Here is a 26336-nt window from a genome sequence, read left to right as displayed (position 1 = left end):
ACTTCATCCTCAAGCCGTTTTAACAGAACTCCATGGTGCACTGTGTCAAATGCCGCACTGAGATCATGCAAGACTAAGACTGCAGAAGAGTCCAAAGTTAATAGAATATAATTTTTTACGTTCAGCAGAGCCCATTTAGTACTATGAAGTTTTTTTTAAACCTGACTGAAACACATCCCATAGATAGATAGATAGATAGATAGATACTTTATTAATCCCAAGGGGAAATTCACAAACTCCAGCAGCAGCATACTGATACAAAGAAACAATATTAAATTAAAGAGTGATAACAATGCAGGTATAACAGACAATAACTTTGTATAATGTTAACGTTTATCCCCCCGGGTGGCATAGTGTGGGGTCTCCTCAGTCTGTCAGTGGAGCAGGACGGTGACAAAAGTCTGTCGCTGAAGCTGCTCCTCTGTCTGGAGATGATCCTGTTCAGTGGATTCTCCATGATTGATAGGAGTCTGCTCAGCGCCCGTCGCTCTGCCACGGATGTCAAACTGTCCAGCTCTGTGCCCACAATAGAGCCTGCCTTCCTCACCAGTTTGTCCAGGCGTGAGGCGTCCCTCTTCTTTATGCTGCCTACTCAGCACACCACCGCGTAGAAGAGGCGCGCCACAACCGTCTGGTAGAACATCTGCAGCATCTTATTGCAGATGTTGAAGGACGCCCGCCTTCTAATGAAGTATAGTCGACTCTGTCCTCTCTTGCACAGAGCATCAGTATTGGCAGTCCAGTTCAATTTATCATCCAGCTGCACTCCCAGGTATTTATAGGTCTGCACCCTCTGCACAGTCACCTCTGATGATCACGGGGTCCATGAAGGGCCTGGTCCTCCTAAAATCCACCACCAGTTCCTTAGTCTTGCTGGTGTTCAGGTGTAGGTGGTTTGAGTCGCACCATTTAACAAAGTCCTTGATTAGGTTCCTGTACTCCTCCTCCTCCTGCCCACTCCTGATGCAGCCCACCATAGCAGTGTCATCAGCGAACTTTTGCACGTGTCAGGACTCCGAGTTGTATTAGAAGTCCGATGTACGTTGGCTGAACAGGACCGGAGAAAGTCCAGTCCCCTGCGGCGCTCCTGTGCTGCTGACTACAATGTCAGACCTGCAGTTCCCGAGATGCACATATTGAGGTCTGGCTGTAAGATAGTCCAAGATCCATGGCACCAGGTATGAATCTACTCCCATCTCAGTCATCTTATCCCTAAGGAGCAGAGGTTGGATGGTGTTGAAGGTGCTAGAGAAGTCCAGGAACATAATTCTTACAGCACCACTGCCTCTGTTCAAGTGGTAGAGGGATCGGTGTAGCATGTGGATGATGGCATCCTCCGCTCCCACCTTCTCCTGGTATACGAACTGCAGAGGGTCAAGGGCATGACGGACCTGTGGCATCAGGTGGTGAAGCAGCAGCCGCTCCATGGTCTTCATCACATGTGACGTCAGAGCGACAGGCATTCAGCTCACTAGGACGTGATACCTTTGGGACTGGGGTGATACAAGATGTTTTCCAAAGCCTTGGGACTCTCCCGTTCCAGGCTCAGGTTGAAGATGCGCTGTAGAGGACTCCCCAGCTCCAGCGCACAGGCCTTCAGCAGTCGTGGCGATACACCATCTGGACCCGCTGCTTTGCTGGCACGAAGTCTCCTCAGCTCTCTGCTCCCCTGCGCTGCTGTAATTGTGGGTGGGGATGTCTCACCTATGCTGGTATCAGCATAGCTGGTCAAACCTGTTAAAGAAGTTGTTCATCTCGTTTGCTTTCTCCACGTCTCTTTTGATGATCTTCATCCCATCCCACACTTCCTTCATGCTGTTATTCTGCAATTTCTGCTCCAGCTTTCTCCTGTACTGCTCCTTTGTGTTACAGTCCACATACTGGGAGAAGGCAGGTAATGTTTTGTCCAGCATCACATGGTTAAAGTCTCCAGAGATTTGCACAAGCACCTCAGGGTGCTCTGTTTGTAATTTAGCAACTGCGGAATGGATGAAATGCAAGTGTTCCAAATAACAATATAGTACAGCGATAACTTGAGACACGAGCTTAATTTGTTCCGTGACCGAGCTTGTAAGTCAAAATGCTCGTATCTCAAATTCATTTTCCCCACTGAAGTTAATTGAAATGAGATTAATTCGTGCCAGCCCCCAAAAAATAACCCCAATTTTTTGTTAAATGTTTTCAACGTAACAAAAATGTATTTATAAAGAACAAATATTGTACACTGACAAAATAAAACCTAATACATAAAAGAGAATCCAAAGAAATAAACAGATGTTGGCGAAGCCGATTAGCGTATTGTAATGTTTTTTTCTTTCACTTCACTTTTGCTTAACTTAATTTTCTTCTTCACTAGTTTTTTTCTTTTTTGCCACGCTTTCGTCACTTTCATTCGCAGGGCGTTTCAATACAAACCTGTCCAAGGAGCTTTGTTTAGTCCTCCCCTTTAGAATGTTTTTGAAATGAGTTAGGCAAGTGTCGTTAAATAGCGCCGCAGCACGATCAGTTTCTTTTCAATAAAGTCAGGCGTTAGGCAAGTGTCGTTAAATAGCGCCGCTGCACGATCAGTTTCTTTTCAATAAAGTCAGGCGTTAGGCAAGTGTCGTTAAATAGCGCCGCTGCACGATCAGTTGTAACTTTTTCAGGGTGTTTCTTTTCTTTACAGTTTGAAACTTTTTCCCACATTGCAAACACTTCCTTTGTCTCACTTTAAGAGATAAACTCCTCCGCGATGCCGATCTCCTGCAGAACCTCCGTATGTTGCTGCGTCTGTAGTTCCGTCAACTCCTCTGTCGTCAGTTCCTCGGAATGTGTGGGAACAAGCTCTTTGATGGCTTGTATTTCGAATTTTGCCTCGTAAGTCAAGACAAAAAATTGACCTAGTGATGGCTCGTATCTCAAAAAACTCGTACGTTGGGGCACTCGTATCTCAAGGTACCACTGTACTTATAAAAGGTGTCATTTTGCTTGACTTCTCACTCTGTACAACTCTAAGCAACTGACACACAGGTAAACAGACTTGAGCTGAGAAAACTGTGCACCAGAGGAGGATGTGATAGTAGGCTGCTTGCTGCTTATCGACACATTTACAGGACAAAAGACGCTGATGGAGAGGTGCGAAGCGATTTAAGGTGGGACGGATCTACGAGTTTTTTTCGTAGGCTCTGGTAATTCTAGTGTTAATAGTTTGAGGCCTACCTTGAGTTTTCAGGCCTTTTGAGTTTTGTGGAGCCAGAACTCAGACCACCTACAGGACTATCCCCTGATTTTTTGTTGCTCCAGTGAATCAAGACCCTAAAGAACAGGAACAGATGACTGACACCCTTTGGTTTTTTGGTTATTTCCAACAGCTTAGATTTCAAAATTTCAAAGACAAAAAAAAAAAAGAAAAAGGCCAATGAATCTAATTGCATTTTTTTGTAGATATGATCGGCCAGAGGACGAAATCTGCGAAGTTCAGCTGTGAGGCAAAGGTGGCCAGCGGCAGAGAGACATTACGATTACGGTCAAAGGGGTCGGCCACAGTACAGGAAGCGGTAAGTAGGGATGAATGAAGCAAACCGCGTGAAATTACATTTGCAGTGAAACTACACGTTTCCAATATACACTTGTGTGAAAAAGTAAGTGCACCCATTGATTATTATTTTTTCCCTTTTTTGTGGTCAGTATCTGTAGATAAAGCTGATATCATATAACAAACATCAGGGCACATTCCATTTTGTTGTCCATTGTTTAATTTAAATAAACATATATTCAAATTTTGCTTGAGAAAAAGCTAAGTGCACACCTCTAATAATCACCACCTCAAATATCTTAAATTTTATTTAATTTAAAACTCGAACGTTTAGTTGGGTTTGAAGTGTATGCCGTCACCATGCCGAGATCAAAAGAGGTCTCTCGGGCTTCAGAAAGAAGGGTCCATGAGTTGGGGAAGGAAAGATCTTTAAACAACTGGAAATCAACCACTCCTCTATCCAGGAGATCAGATGCAAGTGGGACATATAATGCTTTCAGCGAGCCCTGGGTCTTTCCTGGGGTCTCCTCCCAGCTGGTCACGTCCATAAAACCTCTACAGAAAGGCATCTGGGAGGAATCCTTATCCTCACCTCAATAGGGTCCTCTCAATGTGGAGGGTCTGCGGCTCTACTCTGAGCCATGTCACCATATCTCTTAGGGAGAGCCCAGCCACCTTGCAGAAAAAGCTGATTTCGGCCACTTGTACTCACAATCTCATTTTTTCTGCCATTACACAAAGCTCATGATCATAGGTGAGGATGATGAAGATGAAGATCAACTTGTAAACTGACAACTTTGTCTTCTGACTCAGCTCCTTCTCCACCACTATGGATCAGTACAGAGCTCACATAAGTCCATCTGTTGATCTCTCCATCTCTTTTCCCCTCACTTCTGATCAAGACCCCAAGGTACTTAAAGATAAAAAAAAACAAAACTACAGTAACAAAAAGGGCAATAAACATAAGCCAAGGAACAAAATCCGGCTGAAACACAACATTATTAACTTGTCCATTAGTATGAACTTCCTCCATTAACCATATTGTCCATTAGCAATTATTACCTATTGACAACAGTTAGTACATTAGAATTAGTTTTCAGAAAAATACACCCATTTAGCCATCTGGTTGACCACCATTAACTCCAATCAACTTTCTGCTGACCACCTTGCCTTTTACACCTCCATTTAAAATGGTCTGATAATTTACCACCTTTGATTTTACTGCTTGTGGCCTTCATGAGTTACTTAACGCACAGCGGATTCAAACAGTACTTGGACCCCCTTCACTTTCTACACTTTATTGTGTGGATAACGCTGCCATTTTTGAAAATCAGTCAACAATAACCCATAATGACAAAATGAAAACATGTTTTCAGAAACGACTGCCAATGTATTAAAATCAAATCTGAAATCTCTCCTTGTGATGGTACGGGTTGGCTGCAGCTGTCGTCATGTCCTTAAACCCGAGACCAGGATGAACAGGGCAATGAGGACACATAATGGGCAAGAGAAAGTGCAAAGTACAATAGTGCTGTTATTACAGACTGCGCTCTTCAATAAATGCAGTGCAATGCATATGTCTCTGTTATCTGCCATTTGGTATAGAATTTGTAAAAGCAGTGTGTTAATGTTTGCTATGTGTCATCTGTTGGAATGACAAGGACATAAAAAAACAATGACCACACAGACCCTAGTCCTTTAACTAGCTGTGCTATCCGTCTAAGACGGGTTGAAATATAAGTAATCAACGCAGACCTCAGTGTTAACATTTGCAGTTCACCATGCAGTACGTATTCCTCTGTTATATCCCATTTGGTGTAGGATTTGGAGAAACAGTGCTAATGTTTGTGTTGAACCATCAGTTGGAATAAAAAATGCAATGCATTTTATTATGACAAATGTTTGTAATGCCTCATGTGCTGAAATGATAAATACAATGCATATGTCTCTTGTATGCCATCTGGTATGTTATTTGTAAAAGTTTGTGATGTGCCACCTGTTGTCATGACACATACAATGCATATATCTCGGTTATATGCCATTTGGTATGGGGTTTGTAAAATCACAGCTATTGTTTGTGATGCACCATCTGTTGGAATGACAAACACAGTGCATTTTATTACTACACATGCTTGTGATGCGTCATGATAAATATATGCAGATGTCTCTGTTATATGCCATTTGGTATGGGGTTTGTAAAAGCAGTGTTAATGTTTGCTGTGCATCATCTGTTGGAATGACAAGGACATAGAAAAACAATGACCACACAGACCCTAATTCTTTTACTAGCTGTGCTATCCATCTAAGGCGGGTTGAAATATAAGTAATCAACGTAGACCTCAGTGTTAACATTTGTAGTTCACTATGCAATATGTATTTCTCTGTTTTTTCCCCATTTGGTATAGGATTTGTAAAAACAGCACTAATGTTTGTGATGTTCCATCTGTTGGAATGACAAATGAAATGCATATGTTGCTGTTATATGCCATTTAGTATGGGATTCATGAAAGCACTTTTAATGTTTGTGTTGAACCATCAGTTGGAATGAAAAATACAATGCATTTTGTTATGACACATGTTTATAATGCCTCATCTGCTGAAATGATAAATGCAATGCATATGCCATCTGGTATGCTCTTCGTAAAACTTTGTGATGTGCCACCTATTGGAATGACACATACAATGCTTATATCTCGGTTATATGCCATTTGGTATGGGGTTTGTAAAATCACAGCTATTGTTTGTGATGCACCATCTGTTGGACTGACAAATGCAATGCATTTTATTAATACACATGCTTGTGATGCATCATGATAAATATATGCAGATGTCTCTGTTATATGGCATTTGGTATGGAATTTGAAAAAAGCAATGTTAATGCTTGCCATGCGTCATCTGTTGGAATGACAAAGACATAGAAAAAACAATGACCACACTGACCCTAATCCTGTTACTAGCTGTGCTATCCGTCCAAGATGGGTTGAAATATAAGTAATCAACATAGACCTCAGCGTTAACATTTGCAGTGCAATACGTATTTCTCTGTTATATCCCATTTGGTACAGGATTAGTAAAAACAGTGCTAAAGTTTGTGATGTTCCATCTGTTGGAATGACAAATGCAATGCATATGTCGCTGTTATATGCCATTTAGTATGGGATTCATAAAAGCACTTTATATGGTGGTAAAGGGCCATCTGTTGGAATGAGAAATGCAATGCATTTTAACATGACAAATGTTCGTAATGGCTCATCTGTTCGAAATGATAAATGCAATGCATGTGTCTCTTGTATGCCATTTGGTATGTCATTTGTAAAGGTCTGTGATGCGCCATCTGTTGGAATGGCAATTACAATGCATATGTCTCATTTACATGCCATTTGGTATGTGGTTTATAAAATCACAGCTATTGTTTGTGATGCACCATCTGTTGGAATGACAAATCTTATGCATTATATTAATACAAATGTTTGTGATGTGTCATCTGTTGGATTGATAAATATATGAATATATCTCTGGCATGGAATTATTAAAAGCAGTGTTAATGTTTATGATGTGCCATATGCTAGAATGACAAATTCAATGCATTTTATTACTACATGCATTACAAACTACATTACAACAGATGGCACACTGCAAATGTTATTGCCGAGGTCCTTGTTAATTAATTACATTTCAAACCATCTTATACGGGTAGCACAGCTAGTTTAAGAATAATCTGGTAATTTAAAATAGGAAATAACTTTCTCTAAGCGAGTCATTGTGAGCTCCCCAAACTTTTAGAGATGCCATAGCCGGTTTTAAAGGGTGGTTTGTTATAAGTCTATGCAGGACGTTCAATGAGCCATCTCACCCAGGTAGGTCATAAACTGAGCAGCTAGTCGGAGGTGAAAGTGCAGTCTAGCTGGACTGAATGGTTTGGCATTTAGTCATGGCATCTTGTCGAAATAGGGACTGGTGGGCTGGTGTGGTTGTGTAGGGTTGGCCAATGAATAAGGAGGGCCACTCTGTACCATGACACCCCATTGGGTCCATGACGTGTGACAGGAACTGGTATACATTTGGTCTTCCTGCCTGCTTCTCTGCCATTTTCCACCTAAGGAGAAGGAGGAGGAAGCCAAGAAATATACCATTCAAGGGCCGTGCTGGCCAAGGCTGGACCAAAGACTGATCGAACACGGAGCCACCTGGGGGTTTAAGCAAGATGAACGGATTACCCAGGTGATATTATTATTACATTGCCAGCACTCATTTTTACTTGGTTTTATTATCTTTGGACATATTATTTGTAATACATAAATGAATGGGTCACTTAGCATCTGCCTGTTCTTTTATTCTGTTTAATTGCCTGGTGGTACAGAATTTAATAAGGAATGGAGAAGTGCTGGACTACAATACCTGGCAGTGTGGTGAGAGACATGTTGGTAAAGTCTACGAGTACAAAAGGGGGAAACCTAACACGAAAAAACACTCGCAGACCTTCCACAACTGTCTGCCCAGCTGACCGCAGTTTGTGAGGCTTGAGGACTGAGAGGGGGACACTGGAGCACCAAAAGGAACAGGCCTGTCATCACTTCTCCTCACTTTGTGTGCCGCCTATTATAAATATAACACCAGGACAGGTCACCTGTGAAATTCACAAATGATTCTGCACTTATGGGGGTGTATTGATAAGGGGAATGAGACAAAGGAGAGAATTGTCAGCAGCTAAACATCAGCACAACCAACAAACTGCTTATTGACTTTCACCAAACAAAAGACTCTCTATGACCGGTCACTATTCAGGGAGTGCATGTAGAGGTGGTCCACTCTTACAAGTATTTGGGTGAGGGGGGGTCCACATCAACGGCAAGCTGGACTGGCTTCTTATCACAGAGGAACTGCAGAAGAAGGTCAGAGAAAGAAGGCTCTTCATTCTTAGGAGACGGCATTCATGTAGGAAGTGACAGCCTTCACATCTTTGTGCTGGCCACCGAATCAACAAGCTGATTAAAAGGAGAGGATCAGTTAGAGGACACACTCTGGACCCCCTGGAGGTAGTAATGGAGGAGAGGATGAAGACAAAGCTGAGTGTCATTATGAACGCTGCACATCCTCTCTCTCTGTGACACAACACTGACAACTTTAAGAAAATAAATTATTCAGTAGAAGCGTGTCAAGAAATGCAACTGGGGCTCTACCAACAGCAATATGTTTGTATAGTGCCTTACTGGAATTGTATCTATCTATCTAACTAATATAGCGCCTTTCGTATCTATCTTCCTATATAATGCCCTTTCACATCCATCTATCTATTCATATATCATATACAGGTGCCGGTCATAAAATTAGAATATCCTGACAAAGTTGATTTATTTCAGTAATTCAGTAATTGTGAATTTCCCCTTGGGATTAATAAAGTATCTATCTACAGTATCTATCTATCTATCTATCTATCTATCTATCTATCTATTATATAGTGCCTTACTCTATCTATCTATCTATCTATCTATTATATAGTACCTTTCTATCTATCTATCTATCTATCTATCTATCTATCTATCTATCTATCTATCTATCTATCTATCTATCTATCTATCTATCTAATTCCATTCAAAAAGTGAAACTTGTATATTAGATTCATTCATTACACACAGACTGATGTATTTCAGGTGTTTATTTCTTTTAATTTTGATGATTATAACTGACAACTAATGAAAGTCCCAAATTCAGTATCTCGGAAAATTTGAATATTGTGAACAGGTTCAATATTGAAGACACCTGGTGCCACACTCACTCTAATCAGCTAATGAACTCAAAAGCCTTTAAATGGTCTCTCAGTCGAGTTCTGTAGGCTACACAATCATGGGGAAGACTGCTGACTTGACGGTTGTCCAAAAGACGACCATTGACACCTGGCACAAGGAGGGCAAGACACAAAAGGTCACTGCTAAAGAGGCTGGCTGTTCACAGAGCTCTGTGTCCAAGCACATTAATAGAGAGGCGAAGGGAAGGACAAGATGTGGTAGAAAAAAGTGTACAAGCAATGGGGATAACCGCTGGTACCCTGGAGAGGATTGTGAAACAAAACTGAGGGGGAGATTCACAAAGAGTGGACTGCAGCTGAAGTCAGTGCTTCAAGGACCACCAGGCACAGAGGTATGCAAGACATGGGCTTCAGCTGTCACATTCCTTGTGTCAAGCCCCTCTTGAACAAGAGACAGCGTCAGAAGTGTCTCAACTGGACTGCTGCTGTGTGGTCCAAAGTTAAGTTCTCTGATGAAAGTAAATTTTGCAAGTCCTTTGGAAATCAAGGTCCCAGAGTCTGGAGGAAGAGAGGAGAGGCACAGAATCCACGTTGCTTGAGGTCCAGTGTAAAGTTTCCACAGTCAGTGATGGTTTGGGGTGCCATGTCATCTGCTGGTGTTGGTCCATTGTGTTTTCTGAGGTCCAAGGTCAACACAGCCGTCTACCAGGAAGTTTTAGAGCACTTCATGCTTCCTGCTGCTGACAAACTTTATGGAGATGGAGATTTCATTTTCCAACAGGACCTGGCAGCTGCACAAAGTGCCAAAGCTAGCAGTACCTGGTTTAAGTACCATGGTATCCCTGTTCTTGATTGGCCAGCAAACTCGCCTGACCTTAACCCCATAGAAAATCTATGGGGTATTGTGAAGAGGAAGATGCAATACGCCAGACCCAACAATTCAGAAGAGCTGAAGGCCACCATCAGAGCAACATGGGCTCTCATAACACCTGAGCAGTGCCACAGACTGATCGACTCCATGCCACGCCACATTGCTGCAGTAATCCAGGCCAGAGGAGCCCCAACTAAATATTGAGTGCTGTACCTGCTCATACTTTTCATGTTCATACCTTTCAGTTGGCCAACATTTCTAAAAATCCTTTTTTTGCATTGGTCTTAATTGATATTCTAATTTTCCGAGATACTGAATTTGGGACTTTCATTAGTTGTCAGTTATTATCATCAAAATTAAAAGAAATAAACATTTGAAATACATCAGTCTGTGTGTAATGAATGAATCTAATATACAAGTTTCACTTTTTGAATGGAATTACTGAAATAAATCAACTTTGTCATGATATTCTAATTTTATGACCGGCACATGTAGTGCCTTTCACATTTATCTATCTATCCAATGAGAAACTGTAAAGTACCAAATGTCCCCCTGGGGCTAAATAAAGTTCTATTAACAGCACGTCAGTTGATTTCATTCTCACGCCACTTGAACTGCAGTCTTCTGTGTATGAAAGCCATTGAGCCGCCACCACCACTACATGACATTGTAAAAACTGCATATTTAATGTTGTCTACTAACACATGGAATTGCATTCTCTTATTATTATTACTTGTGAGTTTGACTCGTTGTTACGAATCTGTTTAATAAACAACAGTGTAATAATAACAGACTCTTGGATAAAGTAAATGAAAACTGTGAAATGCTCCGAGTTTCATGTCAGTTAATTTAGTCACTAAACGCATTTTCTGACGTGTTTTTAACCGAGAATTCACCTCTTTTGCAACATCCAAAGCGGTCATTCCCAGAAATCTCAAGATTTCCTGTAGGTTTACTGAATTTTGTTAAGGAAAAGGGAAAATCAGACATAAACTGCTGAAAAGTGAGAAATCCTGTTTCTCCCTTCATAGCATAAACATGAAACATCCAGAATATAAATGGCTGCCACTCGATAGTAAATGGGTCTGGGTATTGCAGCCGGAAAGGGAGGTTTCCATTGTTGTGTTTTCATCTTTAATGTGTTTTCGGTGCCCATTTGTGGTGATCCAAAGGCTCGGGCCACTCTGAAGAGCGATAAGAATTTCCACCTGCATTGTTCTCCTAATCATTTTGATTTTCTGCTTTCCTTCCTGCAGCCAAATGAATTTGAGGAAAGGGCCACGAAGAAAGTGGATGACCTCCTGGAGAGCTACATGGGCATTCGAGACACTGAGCTTGGTAAGTGGGGCCTGTACCTCGGAGCCTTTATCAACAATATCTGTAAAATGTTCCATCTATCATATAGTGTCTTCGTCTATCTACTATATAGTGCCTTTCATATCTGTCTGTTTATCAGGGCCTTTCATATTTATCTATCCACTTTAATAAAAGTACAACTGTCTGTGTATCTGTGTGTCTGTCCAGTTGCTATATTGTCTATCATTCCAACAAATGGCCCATCACAAACATCTGCAGTAATAAAATTTTCATTCCAACAGATGGTGCACCACAACCATTTGTAGTAATAAAATGCAATTCATTTGTTGTTTGAAGAGATGGCTCATCACCAACATTCGTAGTAATAAAATGCATTGCATTGGTCATTCCAACACAAGGTGCACCACAAAGATTTGTAATAATAAAATGCACTGTATATGTCATTCCAACAAATGGCACGTCACAACCATTCGTAGTAATAAAATGCTTTGCATTTATCAGTCCAACAGATTATGACATTATGACATTTGTAGTACTAAAACACATTGCATTGGTCATTCCAACATATGGCACACCACAAAGAACTGTAGCAATGAAATGCACTGCATATGTCATTCCAAAAGATGGCCCATCACAAACATTTGTAACAATGAAAAGCTTTGCATTTTTCATTTCAACACATGGTGCATAACAAACATTTGCAGTAATAAAATGCATTGCATTTGTCTTTCGAACAGAAGGCACATCACAAATATTTGTAGTTGTTGTGCTGCACCATCAGTTGGAATGACAAATGTAATGTGTTTTAAAACTACATGCATTACAAAACACATTCCAGTTCCAAACATGTTGCAAACATTAATGACAAGCTCTACGTTGATTACTTTGATTTCAACCAATTTAAAAAAAAAATAAAATATTTAAACGTCGCCTTATTCTGAACCTCTGCTTAGGCTCGAGTGCATGCCACGCCAATGATGACCACTGCAATGTTTCTTGTTTGATTAGTGAAAGTACACACCTGTCTGTAGAAGGTTCCACATTTAAGCGAAAACCAAGCCATGAGGTTGAAGGAATTATCTGCAGAGCTTAGAGTCAGGATGGTGTCTCTGTGGCACAGGTTTCAGAAGGCTACAAAACTTAATTCCTGCAGCACTGAGGGTCTCCAACAGCACAGTGGCCTCCAAGATTCCTAAATGTAGGAAGTTTGGAACAACCAAGACTCTGCCCAGAGCTGAACAATTACAGGAGAATAACCTTCTCCTCTGCCAACACTCGACCTACGACGTATTACTTGGGTTTTGTAACAGCCCTTTAAATAGCGAGAGTTTTCCACTCAACCACAGTACACCGGACCACTGGTCCTGCAGTTTCCAGCTTAAGTGCAAAACGGAGTGTCCAAAAGTGTTGACATTCACTTTATCTTTTATTGAATTTATTTAAAACATTTAACATATCTATACAATCAGGTCATAGAAGTAAAATCAAAGTCAGAAAAGTGTGTAAGAGTTGTACAGGATATGTACGAGGGAAGTGTGACCGTGGTGAGGTCTGCGGTTGGAGTGACGAAGGGGGGATTACATCAGGGATCGGCTCTGAGGCCTTTCTTATTTGCAATTGTGATGGACAGGCTGACAGACGAGATTAGACAGGAGTCCCCGTGGACTGTGATGTTTGCTGATGACATTGTGATCTGTAGCGAGAGTAAGGAGCAGGTGGAGGAGACCCTGGAGAGGTGGAGATATGAGGAGGAGAGGAATGAATGAAGGTCAGTAGGACCACCACGAGAGAATACATGTGTGTGAATGAGAGGGAGGTCAGTGGAATGGCGAGGATGAGGGGAGTAGAGAAGGTGAAGGTGGATGAGTTTAAATACTTGGGATCAAGGATTGTGGAAGAGAAGGTGAAAAGAAGAGAGTCCAGGCAGGATGGAATTGGTGGAGAAGAGTGTCTGAAGTGATTTGTGACAGACGGGTATAAGCAAGAGTGAAAGGGAAGGTCTACAGGATGGTAGTGAGACCAGCTATGTTATATGGGCTGGAGACGGTGGCAGAGGAGACAGAGCTGGAGGTGGCAGAGTTAAAGATGTTAAGATTTACATTGGGTGTGACGAGGATGGACAGGATTAGAAATGAGGACATTAGAGGGGCAGCTCAGGTTGATGGGTAGGAGACAGAGAGGTGTGACTGAGTTGGTTTGGACAGAGGAGAGATGAGGACTATTTTAGGAGAAGGATGCTGAGGTTAGAGCTGCCAGGGAAGAGGAAGGCCTAAGAGAAGGTTTATGGATGTGGTGAGAGAGGACATGCAGGTGATGGGTGTGACAGAACAAGATGACGAGGACAGAAAGATATGGAGAAAGATGATCTGCTGTGGCAACCCCTAATTGGAGCAGCCGAAAGAAGAAGAATACAATCAAGTCAATCTTAACAAAACTAAATCCAAATCAACTCCCACCTATGAGAAAGAGAGGAAGGCCAACAGCCAGAGTAACTACTTTAAGAGTAGAAAAGAGAGAAAAGGTGTCTTTCTCCTCGATATAAAGGCTTATTCTAAAATGCTATCGATTTGATCCTGCCAGGTTTAAAAAAAAAAACCAAAACTTTTGCACAGATCCTCTATGTGTGAATTTGATTTTTTCCAATTTCAAATAGTATATAGCATCAGTTACCCGCTGACTTAAAAGAGGTGGGCTGGGATTCTTCTAGTTGAGCAAGATAAGTCTATGTGCTAATAGTGAAGTAAAGGCCATTATAGGTTTGTTTGTCCTTCTCCACTTTAAGCCCCACTGTGAGCCCCCCAAACACAGCTGTTAATGGATTAGGAGGGATTGGGAGACCTCGGCTGTCTGATAGGCATATAAAAAATATTTGTCCAGAAAGATGCTAATAGTGAGAGCTTTCCACTCGACCACAGCACACCGGATTCCCAGTTCTGCAGTTTCCAGCTTCAGTACAAAACGGACTGTCCAAAACTGTTGACATTCTCACAGATCACAGCACTCAGGCTGGACTCAGAGAAGTCCATCTACAGAATAAAAGGATGGGAGGCTTTCGGAGTAATCAAAAACACATGCGGACATTGGGGTCTGCTTTAGGTCACCGAATGCAGATGCTGTGGAGCGATTCCAGACCAAGTGTGTGCAGGGTGACCTGTGGTGGAGATTATGCAGTAAGGGTGCAGAAAACCTCACATAATAATTCTACAAAGGCTTGTACTTGTGCCTTTCTGTTTTTAGACAGGGCCAGGCTCTGCATGGCAGTTACTTTTCTGTATGTACTAGGGGGCTTTGCTTGCACTACACGCTAGTCTCTTTGCAGTTCTGCCGCTCACGTATGGGGATGCAGCTGTACAATTTACTATTTTACATTACAGCGAGTAATTAACCATATTAAAAAATAGTAAATACGTAATAATTTGAAATTAAATTAAGTTTCATGTTGCTTTAGAGGTGCCCTGCAGTCGGCTGGCGCCCTGCCCGGGTTTGTTCCTGCCTTGCGCCCTGCGTTGGCTGGGATTGGCTCCAGCAGAATCCCGTGACCCTGTAGTTAGGATATAGCGGGTTGGAAAATGACTGATTGACTGACTGACTGTTGCTTTAGAGTTATTTGTTGCGTAATACAATTTTGTTCTATTTGGCTTTGAAATGAATACACAAAAATTTTAAACTTGCTGTAAAACTTCAGTAAAAACAATTTTTTGAATTTACTTTTCATCAATTTCCGCTCTGAATTGTGATTCTGTGCTTGGACTTTCATCGTGACAATGTATAACTGCCCGTGAGTGAATATCATTTCTTTCTCTCTATTAAATAAACCGACTTTTTCAAATATTTTGCTCTGGAATTTGTTGATTGTCTTTGCGAAAGCTATTATAACGGGAAACTGTTAATGTTTTAATATGAATGGCATATCAAGACCTCCTTTGTTGTCTAATGTTAGATGTACTCCGTTACCTTTCTTGGATACGTTGCAAAGGAAAAAAACCGCTGTATAAGGCATATAAGACTAATGACTGCAAAGAGAACCGTAGCGCTAATGAGAACATGAGGGCAACCATTAAGAAGGATATCAGGGAGGCTAAAAGACAGTTGGAGAGGAACAGAGCAGATAAGGCAAAAGACGACCCTGAGAGATTCTTTCAGTATTTTAGTAGTAAAAGAACAGTTAAGGAGGAGGTGAAGTTCATCAGGAATAGCAAAGGGGAATTGAAAGATACAGAAAATGAAATAGCAGATGCACTAAACTTACATTTTTCTGAGGTGTTCACAAGTGAGCAAGTGGATAACCTCAGAGCAGTAACAGGGACTACTAAGGAGGTGCTGAGGGATTTGGAAATTGTAGAGGGAGAAGAGCTGCTGAGATTAAATAAGATGAAATCAAACAAATCACCAGGACCAGATAATATTCAACCTCGTGTTCTTAAGGAGGCTAGTGAGTACAGATATAAACCCTTGACACATATTTTTAGGAAGTCATTGCACACTGGAGAAATTCAGAAGGACTGGAAATTGGCAAATATCATCCCATTATATAAAAAGGGTGACAGGGCAGATCCAAGCAACTATAGGCCAGTAAGCTTAACAAGCATCACAGGAAAATTAATGGAAGGAATTATTAAGGATAAGATTGAGCAACACATGACAAGGACAGGAGTTTAACTGAACAGTCAGCATGGGTTCAGAAGAGGGAGGTTGTGTTTTACTAACATGTTGGAATTCTATGAGGAGGCAACAAAAGGATACGATCAAAGTGGAGCTCATGATATTATTTATCTGGACTTTCAGAAAGCATTTGATAAGGTGCCACATGAGAGGTTGGGCATCAAATTAAAAGAAGTTGGAGTTCAGGGTGATGTTTTTAGATGGGTGCAGAATTGGCTCAAACACAGGAAGCAGAGGGTGATGGTGCGAGGAACCTCATCAGAACTGGCCAATGTTAAGAGTGGTGACCAGCAGGGGCAGTGCTGGGGCCGCTGCTATTTTTATTATATATAAATGATTTAGATAGGAATATAAGGAACAAGCTGGTTAAGTTTGCAGATGATACCAAGAGAGGTGGATTAGCAGATAATTTGGAATCCGTTATATCATTACAGAAGAACTTGGATAGCAGACAGGCTTGGGCAGATTTGTGGCAGATGAAATTTAATGTCAGTAAATGTAAAGAATTACACATAGGAAGTAAAAATATTAGGTTTGAATACACAATGGGCGGTCGGAAAATCGAGAGTACACCTTATGAGAAGGATTTAGGAGTCATAGTGGACTCCAAGCTATCAACTTCACGACACTGGTGAGAAGCCATTAAGAAGGCTAACAGAATGTCAGGTTATATAGCGCCTTGATGTGTGGAGTACAAGTCACAGGAGGTTCTGCTCAACCTTTATAACACACTGGTGAGGCCTCATCTTGAGTACTGTGTGCAGTTTTGGTCTCCAGGCTACAAAAAGGACATAACAGCACAAGAGAAGGTCCAGAGAAGAGTGACTGGGCTGATTCCAGGTCTACATGGGTTGAGTTATGAGGAAAGATTAAAAGAGCTGAGCCTTTACAGTTTAAGCAAAAGAAGATTAAGAGGTGACATGATTGAAGTGTTTAAAATTATGAAGGGAATTAGTACAGTGGATCGAGACTTGTATTTTAAAATGAGCTCATCAAGAACACGGGGACACAGTTGGAAACTTGTTCAGGGTAAATTTCACACAAACATTAGGAAGTTTTTCTTTACACAAAGAACGATAGACACTTGGAATAAGCTACCAAGTAGTGTGGTAGACAGTAAGACGTTAGGGACTTTCAAAACTCGACTTGATGTTTTCTTGGAGGAAATAAGTGGATAGGACTGACGAGCTTTATTGGGCTGAATGGCCTGTTCTCGTCTCGAGTGTTCTAATGTTAATGTTTTAATATGAATGGCATATCAAGACCTCCTTTGTTGTCTAATGTTAGATGTACTCCGTTACCTTTCTTGGATACGTCCTTCTTTCTACAGTAATTCTGCCGGTGGAAGACCGGGCGGTCAAAGTGAATTTTTTTTTCCCCCAAAGTCAAAGTGAACTTTATTGTCATCTCAACCATATACAAGTATACATATAGATGAAATTGCGAAGCTCAGGGTCCACAGAGTAACAACATGACGTGCAAATAATAAATTAAAAACAGAATTAAAATTTGAATTTAAAATTAAAACACAAACAAGACAAGACACTGTGCAAAGACAAGACAAAGAAGTAACAGCAATATTGACGTGTAGTTAGCAATATGAACACTGATGCAATGTATGGTATTTGCAATCTAGATACATAAATATAGTCAATCGATATGTAATTTAATAAATAAATAAATAAATAAATAGATATAGATTTTCCTCCCACAGTCCAAAGACATGCAGTTTAGGTGCATCGGTGATTCTAAATTGTCCCTAGTGTGTGCTTGGTGTGTGTGTGTGCCCTGCAGTGGGTTGGCACCCTGACCGGGTATTTTTTCCTGCCTTGCACCCTGTGTTGGCTGGGATTGGCTCCAGCAGCCCCCCGTGACCCTGTAGTTAGGATATAGCAGGTTGGATAATGGATGGATGGGATGGAGATATACAGTAGATAATACAGAAATGATCAGTGTATGATGATAGTTGTTGAAGACGTGTAATCAATGACAGGTCAGAATGTTTCACAGCACAAGGATATCAAGAGTGTCAAAATCCTTAAAGGTCAGTATGAGATGTTCAGTTCTTCTCTACATGCACACTTGTCTTTACAGGTCAGTGACTTGATGTATAAAAGTTCTGCTTTTAGAGGTGGTTGAGGTCGTGTGGAAGATCTCAGGGGGCAGCCTGGTGTTAAGGGGTCTGACAGCTTGGAGGTAAAAACTCTCCTACAGCCTGGAAGATCTGGCTTTGATGCTGCAGTATCTTCTCTTGGATGGCAGAAGTGTGAAAAGTCCATGTGAGGGGTGTAAGGGGGTCCTGCTCAATGCTGCAGGCCTTGCAGACACTGCGTTTGTAAAATGTGTCCTGTAGTGAAGGGAGAGACACCCCAATAATGCTCTCTGCTGTCTTCACTATCCTCTGCAGGCGCTTGCGGTCGGATATGTTGCAGTTGCCATACCAGACGGTGATGCAGCTGGTCAGCACACTCTCAATGGTGCCTCTGTAGAACATGGTGAAGATGGAAGGGGGAAGACTTGCTCACTTCAGCCGCCTCAGGAAGTGTAGTCTCTGCTGGGCTTTCTTGATCAGTGATGAGGTGTTATGCGTCCACATAAGGTCCTCAGTTTTGTGCACACCAAGGAACTTGGTACTCCTAACAGTCTCCACATATAAACCGTTGATGCTGAGTGGGATGCGGGCAGGATGTGATTTTCTGAAGTCCACGATGATCTCTTTTGTCTTGTCGACATTGAGAGACAGATTGTTATCTTCACACCATTAACAGCCGTTCCACCTCATCTCTGTATGCTGTTTCATCATCCCTGCTTATCAGTCCCAGCACCGTCGTATCATCCGCAAACTTGATGATGTGGTTGGCGCTATGCGTGGCTGTGCAGTCGTGAGTCAGCAGGGTGAAGAACAGTGGACTAAGCACACAGCCCTGCGGCGCTCCAGTGTTCAGTGTGATGTTGCAGGCCATCTGAGCTGACTGGGGCCTCGCTGTCAAGAACTCCAGGATCCAATTGCAGGAGGTGCTGTTCAGGCCCAACCTGCTCAGTTTCACAACCAGCTCTTGAAGGACAATTGTGTTGAAGGCAGAGCTAAAGTCTATGAATAGCATCCTGACATATGTGTCACTTTTCTCCAGATGTGTCAGGGAGAGGTGAAGGGCAGAACATATGGCATCCTCAGTTGACTTGTCTGAGCGGTATGCAAACTGAAGGGTCAAGGGAGGCAGGGAGATTCGCCTTTATGTGTGACATGACTAACCCTTTCGAAGCACTTCATTATGATTGGCGTGAGTGCAACTGGTCGGTAGTCATTCAAGCATGTCGCTGATGACGACTTCAGCACTGGTATGATGGTGGTCGACTTGAAGCATGCTGGGACTGACGACTGGCTCAGAGATGTGCTGAAGATGTCTGTGAGGACGCCAACCAGTTGACTGGCACACTCTTTGAGCACACGACCAGGTATGTTGTCAGGTCCTGCAGCCTTGCGTGAATTGACTCTGGATAGAGTCCTCTTCACGTCAGTTATGTAGAGACAGAGTGCCTGGTCAGTGGAGGAAGGTGTTGCTTTTCTCGCAGGCTCTTTGTTCTGCGCCTCAAACCTTGTAAAGAAGTTATTCAGCTCATCCAGAAGGAAGGCATCACCATCACTGCTGTGTGGGTTGGGCTTGTAGTTTGTAATTGTCTGAATGCTCTGCCACATACGATGTGTGTCTCTGGTGCTGCTGCATTGTTTGTTAATCCTCTGCGCGTATTAACAGTTGTAAATATTCTTCGTGATAATGTAAGTTGATGTTTTCATCTTCTGTACCATCAGCATCCAGCTGTTTCAGCAGAGTCTACTGATATGCACTTAATCAGTTTACTGTGTAACTGAACGACAATTTTCACGTTAATTTGTTTGACTTCATCGTTTCTCAGTGCTAGGACTGACACCGTGTTCTGTTGATAACCCTTCATGATGAAATTCTGGCGAAGTTGCGGTTCAGGGTTCACGGACTTTTCCTTAGAACCTAACTATTAATTGTTAGCGGAAAGCGGAAATATCCTCCGCAATTTTTTATGGCTTTTTTCGTGGCAATACTGTGCTGTAGAGAGAACCGGAAGCAACCACTGAGGGAAACGCGGTTTGGAATGGTGAAAGTAGCCAATCCGAGAGCGTTATTCATTGCTCCTTGCTGCTGATTGACTACTGCCCTGTGACGCGACTCCAGCTGAGTGCCCTCGTGTTTTCGATTTTGTTATTGTATTCATTTTGTTCTTCTTAAACGCACACGATTTCGCCGAATCGCCCTGCACCTTCTAAGGCTTCTGGCACTGAGCTTAAGCGCCAGAAGAAGTTTAAAACACTCCAGGAGAAGACTGAACTACTGGATTTGCTCCTGGAACTAAAAAAGTTATGCTGCAGTAGCGCGCCACTATGGCATTAATGAAAGCACCGCACGCTACATAAAGAAGAACGAAGCAGCAATCTGGAGTACCGTATCTGAAAGTTTCTGTGATAGTGCCAAAAAGGTAACAACCGTAAGGAATAAAAATATCGTCAGGACAGAATCTGCCTTGGAATTGTGGATCACCGACTGCAGGAAGAAGAACATCCCCTTGGACGGTAACATCAACTGTGAGAAAGCATGGAAATTGTATCAGCAGTTTGCTACAGGAGACAATGTAGCAACTTCCCATCACAATGCTCCTGAAACCTATAAAGAAAAGCCGGCATGAAATCCCACCAGAAGAAGACCCGTCCAAAGATACGACTCCTCCTGAAGCGCCTGAAGAGGTGCCACCCGAGGAGTTTTAAATCCTCTGCATTGTACTGCACATCATCATCAATATCATTCATCATTGGTGAATACCCGTACATTTTACTGTATTAGAACAGACAGACAGACAGACGCTTTATGTGAATTTCCCCTTGGGATTAATAAAGTATCTATCTATTTTAATTAAATGAAATTATTATGTATTTACTCTACTTATAACAAAGAAAATGACAGTGCATACCAAAGAAAACGTGCTTGCATGAATTATAGTACGTATAGCGGTAACATCTCTATTTTACATTCTAGCACCGCGGGAGACATAGCAGTACACGGTACTGTACAGTATACAGATTTACCTTTACATTCTGTTTTTAGGTAATGTATTAATGTATTAAGCTGAGTTTGCAACAAAATTAAAGTGCTTTGGGGGTATACTGTTTTTAAGATTTAAACTATAAAAGTAGGCATTTAAAAGGCATTTTTAACCACAACCAAAAGTCGTGGTTTTTCACAATTTGCGGGTGCTCTATGAACGTAACCCCCACGAATTTTGGGGGTGTACTGTAATACGTCTTCTTTAATTGGCAATTTAAAGTGAGGAAAAACATAAACGTGTATAAGAACTGAGAGCACAGGAATTGTGTCTGACAAAAGCATTTACACGAATGAGAGGTGAGAGGACCGCGGGCGTGGGCCGTGAACCGGAAATGGTGAGAGGAGGGCGGGACTTGAAAAACTTTTCTCTTGTCACAGGATTTTATTATATAATAGAGAGATGTATGTATATATGTATTTATTTATTAAGCACTTTAGAAAGAACATCAAGGCTGACCAAAATGCTGTATAATAAAACCCAACATATCAGACACACAATAACCAAAATGGTAAAAGAAACAGACAGACTTAAGAGCTGAAGAAATTCATAATAAAATAGTGCGCAGATAGTCAACATCTCACACTGGGTCCAAGGCCAGGGAGTAAAAGTGTGTTTTTAAATAAGATTTATAGCCAGCAAGTGACGGAGGCCTGCCTAACGTGCAACGGCAAATCGTTCCCGAGTTTTGGAGCTACAACTGAAAAAGCCCGATCACCTCAGGAGTTTGCATTGTGTCTTAGGGACGAGTAAAAGCGTCCGGTCTGCTGACCTCAGAAAGCGAGACGGTACAGAAGGGTGCAGCAGTTCAGACAGATAAAATGGGGCACAACCATTAAAGGATTTAAAAACAAATACAGGAATCTTAAAATGGATTCAAAAATGAACTACAAGACAATGAAGAAAAGCCAAAATTGGGGTAGCGTGCTCCTGCCTGTTTGTATCGTTTAAACATTGAGTAGCAGCATTTTGCACCTGCTGTAGGCGAGCAATGGAGGCCTGGCTAATTCCAAGAAGAAGTGCATTGCAGTCATCTAGACGAGACGTTATAAAAGCAGGCATCCCCGTTTCAAGGTTTGTTTTGATGTATCCTAAAACGTAGTTTGGGTTCAAAGCCAGGGGGGTCTGCTATCAGGGTGTAGTTTGCATGTTCTCCTTGTGTCTCTACGAGTTTGAATACTCTACACCAAGTGTGTCAGGCTTCCAGAGTGTTAGTCACCTCAGCATGTCCTTTTTCTCTTTCAGCATCCACAATAGTGGAAGCAGGGAAGGACAAGAAGAACCCGGGCGACTTTGCTGAGGCTCTCGACTCCGTCTTGGGTGACTTTGCCTTCCCTGATGTGTTTCTCTTTGATGTCTGGGGGGCCATCGGAGATGTGAAGACTGGAAGGATCTAGCAGGGGCAACCAGAAGACCCATGTCTTAGTTGTGTCACCTTGAGATTTCTTCTACTATATTTGTCATCTCGCTTCAACCATCAGCTGATGAACATCAACTTTGGGTGGGGTGGGTATGTCCACTTGTGTGTCAATCTGTCCTGCTCCTCTATTCTGCTGCACTGACAGGGTTGGACTGAATCCTTTTCCTAGATAAAGTCTCTTCAAAAGGATTTACCCGTGGCCGTCAGACAATGACGATAAAGACGCTTATCCAGGTGGGCACTAATTAAGATGACTTCTGTCACCAGTCCATCACGGAGCCCCTTTGGATCAGCTGTCACTACAGAGGTCTGACGGTGTCCATTGTGACTTGCCTGGCCACCAATGGGAGGTTGGGTTTTGTTCCGTTTTCTCTGATTTGAGTGCACCAAAGCTTCTCCTTTGTCTCCATTTTTCTAATAAAACTTATAAACTGATTGGCTGAGCTTCTGCTTTCTGAATCCGTGTGCTAACATGGCTTATTTAGGGGGAATCCTCCGCAGTGCTGCTGCCTTACCATTTCAGGGACCAATTCCCAGTCTGTAGTATGGGTTTGGAGCCAAAAGACAGTAATCACTAGAGCCCACCATCTTAACTTTAATGGGTGAAAATGACAGTTTAAATCTCGAGGGGTCTTTCAGGTCATGTGTGGCGTCAGTGAAATAAACAGATGAGCAAATAACTGAATACATTTGAAAATGTAAGGACACCTCATTAAAAGTTTTTATTCCTTTTAACATACTTGGACATGTCCATTGTCACAGAGACACAAAAACTTCGTAAAGGTTTGGGGCAGCCACCCGTATAACGTGCCTTGGCTGCAAAAGGGATTTGAAATAATTGCGAGATGTTCACCAAGAGTCCAAAAACAGAACTGAAGATGAAGATGGCGGCTTTAAAGGCCAGTGTAGGGACCAGAAGTGATGTCATCAATAGCGCCGGACCCTGAAGTGATACCTTCTGGATCGGAAGTGACGTCATCAGAGGCACCAGAACCGAAAGTGACATCATTGAGACTGGAAGTGACGTCATCAATAGCGCCGGACCCGGAAGTGATACCTTCAGGACAGGAAGTGACGTCAGAGGCACCAGAACCAAAAGTGACGTTGTGGGGACTGGAAGTGACGTCATCAATAGCGGCAGACTTGAAAGTGACGTCTTCAGGACCGTAAGTGACATCATCAAAGGCGCCAGAGCCGTGCGGGATTTCCTGAGAATGGTCTGCAAGAGATTGAGAAAGACAGTTCGTGCACCTCCCCACCCTCTGGTCTGGAATGGAATTACTGTTACTCAGGTCCTTAAGCAGTCTCCTATTCACATGTGTGTGACACCATCCATCCATTTTCTACGACTGTTTTATCCTGAGTAGGGTTGTGTGGAAGCTGGAGCCCATCTGGGTAGGCACAAGATGCAAAGCAGGAGCAACACCTAAACAGGGCATGTGGACATCTCAGAATTTGATCTTCATTTGACCAGTATCTACAGATGTGGACAAATTTGTTGCTCGCATTCCAGCTCATTAAAAAAAGTGCTGCATGCCCCCTGAACAGTAATGACACAAAAAGCAATTGTCTCCTGTATGCCATGGATAGATCTGAGATGTCATCGAGTACAGCAAAGCAAGCGTGACAAGAGATCAAGTGTTGCTTATTCTACAAAGATCTTCTAATATGGCCTGGACCCACTTTGTTGGGACTGTAATGATGCGGGTCCACTCCAGACTCCATCTTCTCTTTTGGGAGCCCTTCGAAACCAACACCGTCGATAGTTATGACCGAACTGAGTTGACTAATGGAGATAAATCTCACATTTTGACAAGGGGATGGTGGAAAAGTGCAAAGGTGCTTTTATTAAAAAAATGAAAAAAAAAAAAAAAAACACAACCAAAAACAGTGTCCACAGTGCAGTGTGCTCAAAATGTCCATAAATATATCCATAAAATCCAAAAGAAAAGTGGGGGATAAAAACCATAATAAATAAATCCATTAAAACCAAAGGTTAAAGTGCAGTCACGGGCTCCTCCCAATTTCAGCACACCTCTTTCTTCGTCTCCCCAGCTCACCCATCACTAACACTGCCGGCGGAGACTCAGCAGCAACGAATGTCATCCTCTGACCCTTATCAGCTGCCTCCAAGCCGTCCGAGGTCGGCTCTCCTCCTGTCTTCCTTTGCGCTCCTGCAGTCGCACCTCGGTTACATAGGAAGGTCATCTGCCATGCTCGCCCCGCTCAATGCCATTATTCAGTGAGGCAAGCCAGCCCCTAGCGCGCCACAGCCTACACTCCTTCGCAGGGCCCCAGCTTGTGCTGCCTTTCCTCTTCCAGGTGGCCTGATTGTCGTCCTGAGACTGCTCTTCTACCTCTGTTCTCTCTCTTTTTCTCAATCTCTCGGTACTGGCCCATACTTACATGGCTCCATGGGCGTATCATCTTAATCACACTAGGAGAGAGATGCCCAGAATAGTTCCTTTCAATTGCCTGACATCTCTACATTTCAATTTTTTTCTGACAATTTCAATACACACACACACACATTATATATATATATATATATATATATATATATATATATATATATATATATATATATATATATATATATACACACACACATTATATATGCTTGAAAGTTTGTGAACCCTTTAGAATTTTCTAGATTTCTGCATAAACATGACCTAAACATCATCAGATTTTCACTCAAGCCCTGAAAGTAGATAAAGAGAAAGCAGTTAAACAGATGAGACAAAAATATTATACTTGGTCATTTATTTATTGAGGAAAATGATCGACTCCTCCTTGAGCCGTCACCTTATCATGGTGGAGGGGTTTGCGTGTCCCAATGATCCTAGGAGCTATGTTGTCCTGGGCTTTATGCCCCTGGTAGGGCCACCCAAGGCGAGGGATAAGACAACGAGCGGTTCAACACCTCCAATGAAGAATAAAAACTGTGGACGACGTTTTCCTTGCCCGACGCTGGTCACCGGGCCCCTCTGGAGCCAGGCCTGGAGGTGGGGCTCGATGGCGAGCGCTGGTGGCCGGGCCTGCACCCATGGGGCTCGGCGGGCACAGCCCGAAGAGGTAACGTGGATCCTCCTTCCCATGGGCTCACCACCTATGGGAGGGGCCAAGGAGGTTGGGTGCAGTGTGAGTTGGGTGGTGGCCGAGGCGGGGACCTTGGCGGTCTGATCCTCGGCTACAGAAACTGGCTCTTGGGACGTGGAATGTCACCTCTCTGAAGGGAAGGAGCCTGAGCTAGTGCGCGAGGTGAGAGGTTCCGCTAGATATAGTCGGACTCACCTCGACGCACAGCTTGGACTCTGGAACCAATCTCCTTGAGAGGGGCTGGACTCTCTACCACTCTGGAGTTGCCCCGTGAGAGGCCGAGCAGGTGTGGGCATACTTATTGCCCCCCGACTTGGAGCCTGTGCGTTGGGGTTTACCCCGGTGGACGAGAGGGTGGCCTCCCTCCGGGTTAGGGTCCTGACTGTTGTTTGTGCGTATGCGCCGAACAGCAGTTTGGAGTATCCACCCTTTTGGAGTCTCTGGAGGGGTGCTAGAGGGCATACCTTCTGGGATTCCCTCGCTTTGCTGGGAGACTTCAATGCTCACGTGGGCAATGACAGTGAGACCTGGAAGGGCGTGATTGGGAGGAATGGCCCCGATCTGAACCCGAGCGTGT

The 26336-nt window shown here is 42.7% G+C and overlaps 1 protein-coding gene across 2 annotated transcripts in view; it reads left to right on the top strand.

Moving 5' to 3' along the window:
• Positions 1 to 23063, top strand: part of gipc3 (GIPC PDZ domain containing family, member 3) — a 52927-nt gene extending 29864 nt beyond the window's left edge. For both annotated transcript variants that reach the window (XM_039764628.1, XM_039764629.1), the window contains exons 4-6: positions 3424 to 3536; positions 11388 to 11469; positions 22486 to 23063. In XM_039764628.1, coding sequence (XP_039620562.1) covers positions 3424 to 3536; positions 11388 to 11469; positions 22486 to 22637 — 347 coding nt within the window. In that variant the 3' untranslated portion in view covers positions 22638 to 23063. The remainder of the gene's footprint in view (positions 1 to 3423; positions 3537 to 11387; positions 11470 to 22485) is intronic.
• The last annotated feature ends 3273 nt before the right edge of the window (positions 23064 to 26336 follow it).

This window comes from Polypterus senegalus, chromosome 10, assembly GCF_016835505.1.
Source record: "Polypterus senegalus isolate Bchr_013 chromosome 10, ASM1683550v1, whole genome shotgun sequence".
NCBI classification, from domain to species: Eukaryota; Metazoa; Chordata; class Cladistia; order Polypteriformes; family Polypteridae; genus Polypterus; species Polypterus senegalus.
The sequence above is the reverse complement of the archived record's forward strand: the minus strand, read 5'-3'. Positions and strand labels throughout refer to the sequence as shown.